We start from the raw sequence: 16,702 nt of genomic DNA, 5'->3' as shown, positions 1-16,702 counted from the left end.
TTAAGTGCAACACTTTCACGTGAAAGAAGATACAGACTCACGTCCCTAAACGCTCGTTACAAATTGCAGAGATCACAGGGAAAACGGCCAACTCAAGACACCAGACAGGACTCCCTCCAGATTAATTAGTACACGCTGCTAAAAGTAGGTCTGACCTATCATTGTATCTGAGTACAGGAAATACTGAAGATGGCAAAAACCGAGTTAAAAATCTATAGACTCTGATCTTAAGATCACATTGCAAACCTAGGTATGAAGGTCAAGGCAGGGAAATGAGCGGCTGAGATATCCGTCCCCCACAATTAACTTACGGCTCATCAGCTCATCTCTGCAAGCTGACCACATGCGCACACAACCCATCCTAATCCCGGGACAAAACCGCCTAGCTTAAAACCCAAAGCACAGGGCAAACAAGCAGAGCTCAGCTGAGAGACAGTAACCCATTAACCCACGGCAGCACCATCGCATCAGCGCCCATTGAATTAATACATCATTGGAGTAAGACAAGGAGGTCTGTCAAAACAGAAGGAACGTGTGTCACCACGGGAACTTCCTTCCTACTAAAAGCACCCCAACTTCATCAGAGCGCACGCAAACCGGACCAACGCCAACTGGCTCCCACGCAGGGCCCACGCTTCAACTCGCCGCCGCCGGGCGACCCACCACACCGGGTTCAGTCAACCAAGCCCCTCGAGAGCTTACTGGGTCTTAAGAGATTTCCTCGCCCAGTTCTCAGGCAAACTGTGATTAAACTCGGGCGTACGGCTAGCAGACAACTACAGAAGTGGACGCACCAGAAATTAAAAAAAAAAAAAAAAAAAAAAAAGAGCTCAGCCAAAGGTATTTTCGTTCCACTTTTTTCCCTAACCCTTTTGCAGAGGACTTGCCCAATCGACTCGCACCAGGACACACTGCGAGAACACATCCTCAGAGAGCATTTGCCATTTTATAGTAAACCAGCAGCGCTACGCAGACAGGATCTTGCTAATAGCTAGGAGCAGAATCTGGGCCGTCTGACGTATTAAACTGAGTTATAATTCAGCCGTAGCTGGTAAAAAAGCACAACTCGAGAAGTGTGTGAAATCAAATAACCAGTTTCCCATCTAATCCTCTTGCACCACTTTACACTGCAGTGCAGTTAATTAAACGGTTCTCTTTATAAATCCATTTTCCCCAGACTGCTTGCCTGAAGTCTCATTAACCAAATTAATATGATGCATATAGAGCACAGAGCACTGTTAACCCTTAAAAGAGACTAGCTTTAACAAAAACATAGGTAAAATTGGCAGGTAAAACATCCCGCTAACCAATCCAGAAGGCAGAGGAGCACACAAAGTACATAATAAAGAAAAAAAATAACCCGAAGAAACCCACCGTTACAGAGCAGCCATAGCATAACCACCCTGTACCAACCACGTCCCCAAATTACCTACAATTCACCCAAATACATAATGTATACAAGACTGAAAACAATCTTCTGGTTAAATACACAGCAAATTCTGAGTCGGAGACAAGGATCTTTTCTGGAAAAGCCACCACCAGCCCGTTTGCTGTAACACAACAAGCTGAAGCATAACCAAAAGGTGGGAGAGCACCCAACCCCGAAACACAAACCCAAGCAGCTAACCTGTTTTTGAAAACATCTCCTTTATTTGGGTAATACTAACAGATCACTCATCTCCCGCTGGCGTGAAATGCCCTGTGAGTTAAAGGAGAGGAGGTTCAGAAACGCCTCCCGTTGTTGCCACGAGCCCCAAGCCTTCTGTACAACATTTCAAGTGATACCACATCCAGAGGCCATATCTCAACAGCACATGAAACAAGACATTGCAAAAATACAAACTTTTAACTGCAATAAACAGCAACTTCTGAAAGAACAGCCCGCCTCGAGAGGTTTCCCCTACCCATTTTCCTCCTCTCGCTGCCAGCAATATCTAAAAATGTTCCCATTTGTAACGAACAGCTTGATTTATGCCAACATCCCACGAACATAAACAAAGTAGCTTTGCCCAATCATCAGCTTGGCTTCCACATCCACATATACACAAATCTCAGGTAGTGTTTTGGGTTAAGTCGGTGTTAATTCAAACAGTTCATTAATTCAGAAAACCAGCTCTCTAGCTTGCCAAGTTGAAAACCTGGAGTTTTACTCGAGCAGCATCTTGCACCAGGCAGGTAGAGAAACTTTGTGTTCCTTAATGGGAACACCAACAGCAAACACAGAAGCTACACCGAAGAGTTCGATCCTTCACTCCCATCCTCAGAGTGGATGGAAATGGCACCTTGACCCAAGTGAACAAGTTAGTAAAGGTTAGTAGACACAAGAATCAAAAGAAAAAGGTGAACAACAAAATCATCTCCATTTACATTACAGTTCAGCCCAACCTCTTTGAGCCCCTTACCTGTTTTAGGGATTTACACGGCTGTTTGCCCCAGGAACAGACACCTTGCAGAGCACAACCATGGCATCCTTTTGTAGGAAAGCACCTGCTGCCTAGCAATCAGCCTGCACGGCTACAGGACAGTACTAGGTTCTTAATCCACAGAAGGTTAAAGTATGTCAAGGCAATCAGGGCAAGCTTGCGATTTCAAGGTGTCTTCATCTGCATGGCAGACAGCGACTAGTTAATTCTAACAGACCGGCAAGCATAACACGAGAGGTTTCTGAAGCCAACGATGCAGCAGTGTTAGCTTCCTCTTGGTCTCTGCTGTTGTCAAATGTGCCCCGAAGTCTCCTGCAGCAAACATGGAGTTGTACTCCTGTACTGGAACAGCCTTCAGGAGCCCCCATACAGGATAATGCAGGAACTACAGCGCACAATATTTTCGGGATGCCTCCATTTTTTCCTTTTACAATCTGTACTACACATTGAGGAGACTGCAAGCAAACATGCAGCCGTACCTGGGACGCGATCAGGGTGCATGCACATCCGAGGCGTGTGGAACATTTGCTTCGAAACCGGTCAAAATAAGGCACTGACACCAACGCAAAGGTTTTAAATTACCAACTCTAGCTCTCAGGAACTCTTCATCCATTCAGAACTAAACCCATCACTGCATTACTGCTGCAAAGCCCCTGGAGATGGAGGAGCGCCTCGCGTATGTCAGGAAAGGCTTTATTAACATCATTTAAACATTTTTAAGAACTTATTTCTCTTTTTCTTTTGGCAATTTGGTGCAAAGGTTTACGTGCAAGATTCAAAGCAATTTCAAACTTTTTTTCTTCAAAATTAAAAAAAAAAATCAAAACTAAAGCCAAACGAGTTGGGTGAACAAAATAAATCAGAAACTTAAAATTCAGGAACTCCAGCTCTTCAAACCAGCGAAGCCCCAGACTTGTACACCGTTCTGAGACGCAGGGTGCCTCCCTGCTTCTTGCATGCCAGCATCAGCACCGTTTCCTCGCAAAGATGAGGAGTAAAGCAGCAAGTGACCCCCTTCACTGCAACCAAAGGGGGTGCCACAGCAACGCAACGAACTAGATTCTTCGGATTTGGTACGACAGGCTGGTCAACGCGAGAGCGCCGGTCTCCCTGCTTCTTGCTCAAGACCCACAACTATCAGAGCAAACATGGAGCCGCAGCAGCGAGTACCCCTCCGCTGCAAACAAAGGGGTCAAACGTTTGTCGTCAATTCACTTCCAGGCAGAAAAACCATTTTCCTCAAAAGAAACAATTTATTTAGAATGAAACAAAATCAGCTCAACTGTGAGCGCATGTTTGAGTGACAGCTACTTTTAAGCTGTGTGAGCCATAAAAAGGGTATTCCTTTACTTTTCCAGCAATCTTGTGTACACAGCACAAAGCAAAGAGGTCATTTTTTTTTTCCACTTAAAACACGGGCATTGGCATCACAATAGCAGATACACAACTTTTTTTTTTTTTTAAAGCTGCCATTTTAGTAAAATGCACAAATACTAAACAGATAAGCTTTCTTCCATCAAGAGGCCCATGTAAATTCCACACAAGCCACAGCTGCTCTTCCCAAAGGTCCATGAGAGCTTGGAATCCCATGCTGTTGTCTTCTGCAGTCCACCAGCTTTGCTTGCAGGAGGAAAGAAAATGTTATTTCAATACAAATGTATACAACAGATTTTTTCCCCTCCCAACATTATACAGATGAACATAAAAGAGCTACAAGGCCTTTCTGAATATTCTACTTGGACTTCAAAAAGCACCAATACCACCTACGGGCACAAAATCTTGAAATGAAGTCACCTTCTATGTATAGATGCATAACAAGTAGTGCAGGGGCTGTTTTTGGACCAATGTTAAACTAGGCTTACAGTATTAATGATTATTCAACTTTCCTAACAGTTAATGGGACGCATCAAAATAATCAACCATGAGAAAAACCGACGGAATTATAAATAATTCAGTTGACTTTCCTCAAAGAACATTTCCTGAAGGCAACTTATCAACATAAATACAAAGTGTAGTGTTACAAGTTTATCTTTTGTTCTCATTTTGCTGCATAACTCTAACTCCAATATTATAGGTCAAATCAGACACACCTAATACAATTTAAAATTGTTACCATTCAAGTAATATTTCTCATCCATCATTTTCACACAAACAAAACTGCATGAAGTTGAATATTCCATTAACCATCCTCAGAACAATATGGTCTGCTTTAAGCCTAATACAAAAAGTATTTCATCATTAAGTTCATATTTCATTAGAATATCTGTCCTTCGCTGTTATCCAAAGAAAGTCATTTAAAAAAAGGGGGGGGGGGGGAGACGAGGGGGAAAGAACCCCAAAACTCTAGTCACACAGCAATGATTTCTTCCACTCTTGTTTCTGTTCAAATAGGAATACGGCAGACTCGCTAGGAGTACTGCTCTCAACACTTTTTCTTAGCAAAGCCAGGAACTAAGATATTCCAAGCAATTTTCTCTCGGTCCTCAGGTTATTTGAGCCTATCTTCACAATTTTGATTTACTCATCCCCCCATTAATACTTAAGTACTTTCATCTCAAGCTGCCATCAACCAGATGTCTCCCGAACCAATTCAAGACATCTACACATTCTTCTCTGCCCTCCACAGGAGGCTGGGCATGTCGTCTCCAAAGCAGTTTCAGTCCTTAAACGTCCTTTTTAAAAAACAGAGAGGGTAGTAGGACCGATCTGTCAGTCTGACACGTAACTCCGTTCTCCCTCTCCGATGCTCACAAGGATGCATCGATATTTGCAACTGAGGAGCCTGAAAATTCCCGTAGTTTAAGGTAACCTCACTGTTCACACCGCAGGCCAGTGAACAGCAGACCATACGCTAGACCAGAGCAAACAAAGCCACTGGCTAGCAGCCAAGGAAGTTGCATAAAGTTTCCAATTAAAAACCTAAAATCTTAAACAAAAGTATGAGTCATTTGAGGTTCTTTCCCCCAAAGCATAAAGCACAACTATGAAATGATTCAGGAAAAGGACATCCTTTTTCCACACTAATTCAATAAACTGTAACTAATGAAAAATATAGGAACATCAGCTGCACACAACATCCGAAGAAATCCAGAGCTCTTACTAGAGCGACATAATGCCAAATATAACTAGAGCGCTAACGTCTGCTACATCTGTTTTGCTCTACACAGAAGTGGTATTAAATATGGACTTCTACTTGCATTCAGCCCTGGCCAAGAAGACTTTTAGTGGACAGTTACTCCAATGGTGCACACTTCATAGCCTAAGGGAAAAGCACAGCCAACAAAGCTGTACTAGACCTGATGGCAGCATGTGACTAAGTGCCGGCAAAAAAAAATGTTGCCAGTCAACTATGTTTTGACATTAAGTACCCTCAAAGGGTGTTAAAATCCTTGCTTTCAAAACAGAGCAGCAACCACAAATAAACCAGATTTAAAGAAGCAGGTACTCCATTAAATAAAGAACCAAAAAACCTGGAGTCAAATACAGCCTTGCCTGTTCCATATTACCCTCCAGTGCAGCACAATTTGGACTCATAAAAGCCAGTGGCAAATACAACCACTGCTGCTTTACAAGGAAACAACGGAAGTGCACGCAGGATGCTCTTTCGAAAAGGGTTCTCATGCCTCACCAGCTATCTGTCAAAAAAAAAAAGTATTTTGCTTTTAAATTTAGACAAGCTACGTTGACCCCAAGTTTTGTAGGTTTTTTTAAAAAAACAGGTGTCTACTGCATACCAGCATAACAAGCACTGTTCTTCACAAGTTTAAGTGTTGAACACAAACAAGGTTAGTGCTTCTTTCACGGTTCATGGACAGATTTGAACTCCCAGTGGTTCAAGTTAAAGGGTGCTTTCCTTTAAACCTCTGCACTCTTGCGTCAAATGCAATGAGAGAACTCACTGTAAATGCAAGAAACACTTAAAGTGAGTTAGCAGCAGTGTTGATTACATGCTAACACACAACATAGACACCTGCTGGAATTAAAACAGACATTCTTTGCAGTAAATGGTAAATACGCTGTATCTTCTACAACATAGTTATTTGCGTTACTGGTGTCATTTCCAAAAAATTCTCATTGTTAATAGGAAGATGAACAGCTGAAATCTGCCATCTATTACATTCACATTGAAGGACAACAACCCAGAAACCCTGGATTTCACCATCAAATATTTAAGAGCATTAGATGAGGCTTGTATGCTTCCTTTCAGAAAGAAAAGTAGCCACAAGGCTAAAACCTGTTTGAGGATGTTCTGCCGCATTTAAGTTCACCGTGATGATTGGGATTCATCTACTCATTTTTGTCAAAAAAAAAAAAAAAAAAGGAAAAAAAATGGAGCACTCCTCTGAAGGGTGACTATTCAGAGCGATATTGCAGAATTTCATATTTCTGTGACAGTGAATCTAAAGCAAGCGTGGTCACATTGGAAAAGCAATTGCTCTGTCTATAAAATGCATTCGAGACATCTCCTCCTTCACATACAACCTAGTCTACATTTTGAACTTGAATTTTTTGTCACATAAGCTGAAACAGAAATTAACTTGCTGCTCAGCCTTGTTACAATTGCCCTGGAAGATACCGGAAGATCTACTGATCTACTGATCCACAGCATCGCTTTTACGTTGCCCAAGTTTCTGAAAACGTGGCTAAGTGCAAGATTACATTCTGGCTTTAAGTGCAAGATTACATTTTAGGGCTTATAAAGTGTAAATAGATATAGTCAGATTTACACTTCAGTTCAGAAGCTAGCTGCAGCCCCCTTTCAACTGTAGAACAGAACAGGGATTTAGATCCCTTCTTCCCTCATAAATGCCTGTATCAGCAAAGTGTCCAAGATAACGGGAGAAAAGTGCCCAGTGAAGGGGGGGAAAGCACAAGGAAAAAAAAAAAAAAAAAAAAAAAGTTCTTTGAAAAAGGTAAATTGTTTCCTCATAGAATCCTAAAAACAAAAGATCAAATCACAACACTTTGGAGTATTTCTAATACTTCTCCAAGATGCTAAAAACACTTTAGTCCAGATAACTATAAAAAACCTCATGTAATGCCCACTGTACTGTACCTGAAAATTCCCTAGCAGACAGCAGTTTCTTGCTATTAACAAAGAGGTAAAACGATAATGAGAACTTTTATGTAATTAAATTATTACAGAATTAAAAGCCATCTCTGGAGAGAAGCATACTTGCTTAGAGTTTGCACTGTGGAACCAGACCCCACTGTACCTGCAACTCTTTGAAAAAGGCAGTAAAAACAAACAAAAAAAACCACAATATAACTAAAGTTATTCTTAAAGCACCTCCTTGTTTCTTGCATACGAGAGTAAGCACAAGACATTCATGGTTTGTAACAAAGTCCTCAGCTATTTACCAAACATTGTCACTGCTACAAACCCAAAGTGCATATATGGGATACGACAGAACTCAGAGGAATAGGAGAAATACACCTGTTAAAAAGCATACTTTCAGTGCATGCATTTTGGTGGACTGGATGAAATCATCAAACGCCCAATAAAGGAATTAATGTTCTGCAGTGTACCCAAGAGCAGGCGCTAGCCACCTGAAGGAAATCAACCTTGAGCCATGCAACTCAAAGGCAAACCATCCAGGCTCCTCAGGAAAGGGATCAGTCAGGCCAGAGGGCTGCTGGCCCGAGGCCTTCACAGAATTTCAATGACTCAAAACTGAGTTGACACCAGTCCACTGTTAAGTGTGTTGTTTTCCATTTAAACTACCGAGTGCTTTAAATCTGGTCTTTTAGGTTTGTAACTCTAGAGGACAAGCTATTCAACTTGCTTTAAAAAAAAATATATATGAAATGAAAAAAGGACACAAATCAAAATTAAAAAGGCGGGAGTTTGCTCTTTCCCTTCCCCTCCCTCCCCCCCACCCCCCGTTTTTGTTTTTCTTTTCGTTTGTAAATCAAAGCAGGCCTAGCTCCCTGCTATCCCCACTGAGAAGAGATTCTCAAAATATCCTATTCACACTAATGGCTAACCAACCTTTCTGGCTTCTAACTTTATAGAAAAATGTAGTAACAGAAAAACGGGCAGGGAAAGTTACCTACAAACAAAGATCTAATTTAAAATAATGACAGGGCTGGCTAAGGCTGTATCCCATAGCACCTGGCACACGCTGGAGGGGCTGTGTGGAGGAATAGGCAGGGTTGGGTACAGAAAACACGAGGGCCTTAGGATGCCCCACGGACAATGATCATGACCAGATAGTCGTCCTCTGATTTGGCCAGCGCCTTGGCCGTGGAGTCCAGGAACTGCTGGGAGAAGTCGCAGGGTGGAAAGGCGTGCAGGACCCCGCTGTTCTCCTTGTCTTTGTTGCCCCCCACAGGGAGGCTGATCACCCCAGCAGCCTGCTTTTGCTTTAGGTACGACACCAGATTCCTGAGTGGCCTCTGGGTGGAGGTGGTGGCAGCCTCGCTAGCTCCAGATGAGGAGCGGTTGTCTGATGTGCCAGGCACAGCCAAAAGAATGGCGTATCCATTGGGACCTGCCACTTTGATACGACGAGTGACCTCGTCCAGCTTGGGCTGGTCCAGACGAAGACGTTGCGTGATCTTGAGCTGAGCTACTTTACCCCCAGTTGCTCCCTCCACGAGGAGGCTGCTGGCAACGCTGAGGTCCCCCTGAAGCAGGTGCATATTGGACGGGAAGTTGCTGTTCTTCAGCAGAAGCATCCCCTGCCAAGCCAAGCACAGCTTGGGGGCTCCCCCGGCCTGCGACGCTCCGTCCTGCTGCTGTTTCTGAGGCGGAGGTTTGAGCCGCGACCCTCCGCCACCTCCTTCCGTAGCGCGTTCGTCCTTTTTGGCTGGACTTTTGCACTCCTGCGCAGCAGCTGCCGCAGAAGCGCGATGCTTCCGCTCTCTTTCAGCGGAATTCTTGCGGTCACGTTTTTCATTCTGGCCTCGCTCCAGGCTCCCCCTGCGCGATTCCCGGATAGGCGAGGGCCGCTCCAACAGAAGCAAACGGGAGGAACGTTCTGCGTCACTACTATAGCGCTCCCGCCCTCCGACAAGCTCAGGGCTGCGGTCTGGGGGAGAGGTTGTGGCTAAGCAGTGACGCTTTCGGGATGAAGAGGAACGCTCGCTGTCCGGAGAACGGTCCAAGTGCCGTCCTCCATCCTCCGCCAGTCTCCGTTTCCTAGGTTGATCCCTACTACTACTGCCCAACTCCCTCTCCCCTCGGTCCCGCTCCAAGGACCAACCATCCCGACGGCGTTCTAGGCTTTCCAGTGGGTCATAGGCAGCTGCCCGATTACTCCTGTCCCGCACAGGGGGTGGCGGAGGCACCCACTCTGTCTCAGAATAAAGGTCTCTCTCGCGGTCTCTATAGAGTAACGGTGGTGTCCTGTCCCGGGCCCCCCGGAGAGGATCTGGTGGAGCCCCCCGGTGAGCCCCAAATGCAGCAGCCTCTGCCACTAGCTCGTAATGAGCAGGAGGTGGCAACGGCAGAGGCTGCAGGTAGGGCTGCTGGTACCGATGCTCAGTGTCGGCAAAGTCTACGCGGAGTCGTCGATCTGGCCCACCCAAGGGAAAGCCACGCATGTGGGTGCACGCCGCCTGCGCCGCGTCCAAGCTCTCATACTGGATATAGGCCCACGAATCACCTTTGCGGTAATCAATAGTGCGAATGGTGCCAAAACGGTCAAATTCCCTGGCCAGGGCAGCCAGGGGCACCCAGGGCCCAAGGCCACCCACCCAGAGCCTGGTAGTTGGAGTGGCTTTACCATACCCAATCTTGATGGGGTTGCGTAGAAGCACCTTTCCTGACATGGCCAACTTGGCTCGGTGCGCCATGTCCAGATTTTCAAACTTAAGAAAACCATACGTGCTGGTCTGCCCACGGCCTGGCCTTTTGATGTCCACCTCAGTAATGACCCCGAAACGGTCAAAGGCTCGGCGTAAATCTGACTCGCTCACGGTGATGTCCAGGTTGCCCAGGAACAACGTGCGGTTGGCTCTCTGGTCATCCTCGGGGCTGATCTCCTCCTCGCCAGCTGCTCCGGCGCCCCCTCCTCCTCCACGGAAGCCCCCAGCAGCCGCCACACCGGCCACGCGCTCCAGCCCATAGGCCGGCCGCACTCGCGCTTCGTAAAAACCTCCGTAGTCCCTCTCCCTCTCCAGTTCCCTGGGCAGAGGGGGCGGAGGCGGCAAGCGGCCTAGGGCGAGCTGCTGCAGTCGGTAGTCTCGGTAACCCAGGGCTCCTCCGCTACCAGCGGGCGACAAAGCCCGCTGCGTTGCCCCAGCCGGGGGATGCCGCACAGCGGCGGCTGCCGCGGCCGCCACCCCCACGGCCGTGGTGCCGTAGGGGGACTCCTTGTCCAGCAGCGCCGGGGAACGGCTGCTGCGCCGCCGGCTGCTCCCTGCGCCGCCCCCGACGTAGACGGCCTCGATTTTGAGCGGGCGGTTGTAGAGCACGAGGCGGCCGCGGGCGTGCTTGGCGGCACGGGCGTCCTCGGGCCGGCGGAAGTTGACGAAGGCCACGCGCTCGTCAGCGGCCCCCGTGCCCGGCGGGAGGCGGCTGATTTTGACGCTCACGTCGCCAAAGCGCTTGAACTCGTGGAAGAGCCCGTCCTCCACCGCCTCGTCGCTCAGCACCGAGCCCAGTTCGCTGATCTTCAGCGTCTTGTACTCCCCGCCGGCGCCCGGCTCCGAGGAAGAGGAGGAGGAGGACGGGGCCGCCGCCTGCGCCCGCGACTCACCCCCACCGCCGCGGCTGCTGCTGCTCCGCGACGGCTCCGCGGTTTTGCTGCTGCTGCTGCTGTAGCCGTGCCGGCTGCCGCCGCCCGCCGCCGCCGCCCCGGCCTCGTACTCGCGGCTGCCGGCGCGGCCAGTCTTGTCCGGGTGCGGGCCGCGCCGGCTGCTCCCGCTGTTGCTCTCGCCGGAGGCCGCCGCCGCCGCCGCCGCTTTCCCGCCGCTGCCGTTGGAACCGCCGGAGCCGCTCGGCTTCTTGCCGCTCCGCTCGCCCCGCGCCGACGAGGAGGAGGGCGCCGAGTCCTCGCCGGCGCCGCCGCCGCCCCGCGACCGCTTGGCTTTAGCCGGCGAGCGCTCCTTGCCCTTCATGGCGGCCGCCCCCGGGGCGCCCCCCGCCCGACCCCGCTCCCCGCCGCCGGCCTCACTGACTGACTGACCCGCCGCGCTCACGCACCCGCCGCCATCTTGGAAGCCGCCGCGGCCACGAGCCCCGCCCCCACGGCGCCCATTGGCCGGTTAACGCGGGCCCGCCGCCCTCGTTGGCCGGCGCCCGCGTCACCCCCAGCTCCCGCCCCCCCTGCGCGCGCGGCGGGCGCTCGCGCTGCCAGGCCTCGCTGGCGGAAGGCCCGCCCATGCCCCCCTCTCTGCCCTTTCCGATTGGCCCAGCGGGCTGTCTTTCTCCGGGCCGGCCCCGCGGGCTGCGGGAGGAGGGCGCGGAAAGAGACTGCCCGCTCACACTTCTCCCCGCCCCGTTTGCTTAGTGGACGGATGGAACGAGAGCGGCCTTCTGACTGGGCAGCCCGTACTGTCAATCATAACGGTTCCACGGTAGGGGACCGCCCCTGCTCATTGACTATTGGGCGAACTTACCTCCTCTTTCTGATTGGCTCGCCGGCCTGCCACTTGTATCGGTCCTGGCCTGGCCTCGCCGCTTCCCATTGGTCCGGTCGCTTAGACGCGGGTTCCGATCGTTCCGCTCAAATTCTCGCGAGCTGCATTAACCCCGCCCCCTTTCCTCATTGGCCACTGGTAACCTTTCTTCTGCTGCTCTGATAGGCTGAAATCTACGCCTCTCCCGAAGAAGCGCGGGCTGCTACCCAAGCTCCACCCTTCGTTCATGATTGGGCGAAAAAAATCTCCCCAAGCATCTGATCGGGCGCAGCCGCTTGGCTCGTGGATAGGTTAAGGAGCCCGTCAGTCACGCTTGCTCTGACTTTGATTGGTTGCAGCGAGAGAGGGGGTGGTTCCCCGGGAGCGTTCGCGGCGGCGCTGCGGCGGCGGGCGCGGGGCGGGCCGGGGCGCGGCGCTGCTCCGCTCTCCTCAGAGCGGGACCGCGGCGGCGGCCGGCGCCGCGGGGGCCTGCGAGCAGGGCGGGGGCACGAGGGCGCAAAGCCAGGCGCAGCCGGAGGGGGAGGCCCCGTGATTAGCCGGTAGTCACGCTCGTGACTGGTTAAGTTCAGACCGTGTGCAGTTTTCTGTCACAAAAACCGTCTGTGCGAAGCGAATTCCAGTAACCAAAGCGGCTCCGACCAGGCTCCCGCTCGGTGGGTGCCGCCGCGTGGGCCCCCGGCACCTCCCGCTCCCACCCGAGCTTCCCCTTTGCCTGCGAAATAAGAGGCGGAAACGTGTCCCGCAGCGGCGATGGGCCCTGCCGCCCCCGAGGGAAGAGCTACCGCTGCCTCCCGCCGGCCTCCCAAACCTCGTTCCGCCTCCCCTCCGCAGCCCCGCGGCTTTTCCTTCCGTGGGTGCCCGAAAGTTACCCACACTTTGCTTTTGGCTGCCCTCAAAATGCTCCGTTTGGAAATTCGAAGACGCCCGAGGAAAACTCCGACCTGCAACTGCGCGAGGAAGAGCTGGGTTTAACGCAGCGCTGCTTCGGCCCCGCTGGGTAACCGCCACCCTGCGCGGGAGAAAGCGCAGCGGTGCCTCGCCGCGTATCGGACTGCAACGCCCCTGGATCTCCGTGTCACCCACGGGAAGAGGAGAGCGCCCCGGGAACGTCTTGATCCAACAGAAGGGGATTTGAGTCAGTTTTTTTTAATAGCAGGCCATTAGACTGCTTTTCTCCCTGTCACATCATCGCCTTCTGACAGCGATGGTACACAGAGGTTCCTGAAACCGTGGGTGGGTTTTAAATGGTGGGTAAATAGCAGCTATCTAAATATAGGCCGAGGAATGAGAGGAATTGTGTTTGAAATATACGTCGGGCTCCTGAAAATGAGATTTTCCTCTGTAACGACACTGAGTTAACCTAACACGCGTATCAGAGACAGGCCTGCAGTGATACAGAAGCTCGGCTCATGCGGATATAATTATCTTAAAATATATGGAAGGCAGATACAATTAGGTGGGTATGGATCACCCAGATAAAGTGATACGGAGGTATGCGAAAGAGGGCTAGAGTCACAGGCACAGAGGAATATTGGGTGTCTTAGAAACACAGAATCATCCAAGAATCCATCAAACAGGCTTATTGCAACCTTTGCTTGTGGCTAATTCAAGCTGCTTTCCTGGGGAGACACAAGCAAACAAACATGCTCTGGCAATTATTTTTCTGCCTTGAAAAAAATGCCATTCCATCAAGGTGTTAGCATTTTGCAGAAACGTCTCAGTTCCAGTACCAAGGCTGTCACAAACGTTGCTGGGGCTCAGGATTCAATCAATTTAGAAGGGAGGCCTGGCCTGTAACATGCTTCGGGGAGCAGAAGATCCCAGTTAACACAGAAAATCCCACCGCTTTGGTCTGCATCAGATGCACCCACACCCAGCATAAATACCCCTCGCAGCTGGTTCTCCCTCTGGGTTTCCCGTGGCTTCTGTTGGAGAATCACCGAGGCACCAAGGAGTCTCACTCCGTGGCCACCCTTATTTGGGGGTGTGAGGAGAATGTGGGGACACCTACATTACCTTATTTCAGGCTCATCTTTGAGGGTGCATCTGGTAAAAACTGGAACAGTTCCACTGGCTTGAAAGGAAATGCATCACATTAAACAGTTAAATGATGCAGACTTGCATAACTCCCCAGAATCTGCCAAGGTCCTAACTGCTTCCTTGTGGTGCCTCAGTTTGTATGTGAAACACAGAAATTGAAATTCCTCTGCTGATGACTCATAGTTTAAAAGACACCTTGGGTGAGCAATGGGACACATCACCAAAGGGACAGTGCCTTCTGTCTGTCATTTAATCTGATTTCAATCCTCCTTTTAGCCCGCTCCTTCAAAGCGGGGAATCTTCTCCTCCTGGATTTTTCCACTGCTGCGGCAGCCGCAGTCAGATGTAGATCTCTGCAACAGGCAACTGGTCACTGACGGTTCGGCGGGACTGAGGCTTCTCAGAGCAAGTTTTGGCACTGGCGAAAGGAAATGCAGCACCTAAAAAGAGCCCTGGAAAAGAGCATGTTTTGTCAGGCCATGAGAAATGATACAGCATGAGCAGGAATCTCCCCCCAGGCCCAGACTGGATAAAGAGTACTGTCTGAGTTTATATATATGTATAAATAATTAAGGTGCCAGATGGCCCCTGAGCCCACGGCCTAGATATAAACATCTAATTACATTTGGTGTCAATGGGAGTTGGGCATCCAAGGACCTTTTGAAGACTTGGACTGATCCTGCATAATACTTGGATGTTGCAGAACCAAAGAAACTCGCCATTTTCTGCAAAAGCCTTTCTCTAGCAGTTTAACTGTATGTCTCATTTTCAAAGTCTGGATTGGGAAGATCTTAGACGAGTATGTCAACCTGATCTAGGAGGAGAGGCTCCATCCCAAACCATCACCACTCCGAGTGCCTCTGATTCACGCTGGCAGAAGACTCGCGAGTACCTCGACTGAGGAGGTATTTGGCCTCTGCAGCTTGGTATTCAAGCAGGCTAACTTTCTTCCTGCACTTGCAGGAAGATGAAGCGCTTGCACCTCAGCTGGCCATTAGAGACATCCAAATACATTAGCTTCACTTAAGCAATGCCACAAGAGCACTCCAGGGACGCGAGCTGCCGTCCCAGAAGTGAGCTGTCTTGCACTTTGACCTGAGCGCAGCGCAGGGGAGGTGAAAGCTTTCCGTGGTTAGTCAATGCAGTTCTCGCAATGATCTCCGCAGTGGCCCAGACCGATCTGCAAGGCAGCTCCCAGCACCTCGAGGAAAGCAGGGAGGGAGCCGATTTCTTTCTGCAGCTGAGCAGGAGGTGGCTGGGATGCACTCGCAGTCTTATGGAGAGGCAGTGTCAGAGGACTTGGGTTGGGTTGTGTTCAAGTCCTGAGCCAGTCCCATCTGCTGGATCAGCTCCTCTCCTATTACGCCCAGATAGTGACAGTTGCTCTGGACGTGTGATGTCAACCACAAGGAATTTCTCTGGGTTTTACTCCTCGCTTGACCTGCAGGGGTCAGGCAGGAACTGGTCCCACTGCCCATTTGTTCTTCTGGGTACCAGGAGCTCATCCCTGCACAGGGCAGGGATCAGCATCCTTGCGCCTCACTCCGAGGTCAATCAGGAGCGAGGCACTGACTTGAGTTAACCGGTAGCAAAAGCCAGGCTCCTTTCTTGCCTGCTCAAGCTCAGTTCAGCACCATCCCAAAGACTCTGGGGACGACTTTTGCAGCAGCTCCCCAACAAGACAGTCCCTTCACCCCTTCCCTACTGCATACTTTCTCCACAAGCATCGTCGTCAGCATCCCGCTCTCCCTGCACAACCTTGGTCCCCAGCGGAGGATCATGGAAAGAGTGCAGGAGGTGGCTGCCTCCCTTCCCTCCCTCCACCCCGGGGCTCCCCAATTTCCTGCTCCCAGGACCTCATCACAGCCCCAGGCCCAGGCTGCAGCCTGTCCCAACAGGGAGCCCCCCGGGCCCAGCTCTGTTGCCGGCAGAGGGCAGCGGCAGCCCGTGAATTCCCAGGCCTGATCCAGCCCCTCCGCCTGCAGCCCGGACTGGGGCCTGCTCCAAGGAGTTTGGGCCTTCTGTCCTGGCGCAACCCCTGCCACCCTCTGAGCCCTTTTCATCACCATTTTATCTTTTTCTCAGCTGAGCAAGGAGTGCTCAAGTTTAATAAGTAATGAAGGAATTTATGGAGCCATTAGCACAATAATTGTTCACTTTCCACCTAATATTCAGAGATTAATGGAAAGGGAGGAATAACCCTTCAAAGTACAGGGAGGATTAAGGCAGCCTCAGGGACTGGGGATCCAAGGTCGCATTGCAGGGCCACGTCCTTCACTAAAGACCAGTTTTCAAAAGACGACTGGTGTTTGGGCATTAACCCATAAGCAAGCTCCCAGGCTCTCTCCATGATCTCAGACTCTTGCCCTTTCCAGGCCCCAGCTGTCCTCCCTGAGGATGCTCCAAGGATGGCTACATTCAGGGCACTAATGTCCATACAGGATGGAGGCACCTGATTTTGGATACTCATCTCTGCAGCACCAAGCCCTTGCAGCCCTCAGCGCAGTTCTTCTCAGGTCACTGCAGCAAGGCAGGGCCCTGCTGCTCCTGGGGCAGGGATGCCAACCAAGGAAGCTCAGTGGTACCCAGAGAGGCTGGGTACATCCATGGGCTGCAGATCTGTTGGAAAGTGTCCCATCCCCGGTCCATTT

General features: G+C 50.4%; 1 protein-coding gene across 1 annotated transcript; it reads right to left on the bottom strand.

Moving 5' to 3' along the window:
- Positions 1 to 8,393: 8,393 nt before the first annotated feature.
- RBM15 (RNA binding motif protein 15) lies at positions 8,394 to 11,754 on the bottom strand. Its single transcript, XM_062594793.1, is given in 2 exon segments — positions 8,394 to 11,574; positions 11,576 to 11,754. Coding segments are annotated over 2 exon segments (3,150 nt in total). The 3' UTR covers positions 8,394 to 8,603.
- Positions 11,755 to 16,702: the final 4,948 nt, after the last annotated feature.

The sequence above is a fragment of the Rhea pennata genome, chromosome 25 (assembly GCF_028389875.1).
Source record: "Rhea pennata isolate bPtePen1 chromosome 25, bPtePen1.pri, whole genome shotgun sequence".
NCBI classification, from domain to species: Eukaryota; Metazoa; Chordata; class Aves; order Rheiformes; family Rheidae; genus Rhea; species Rhea pennata.
The sequence above is the reverse complement of the archived record's forward strand: the minus strand, read 5'-3'. Positions and strand labels throughout refer to the sequence as shown.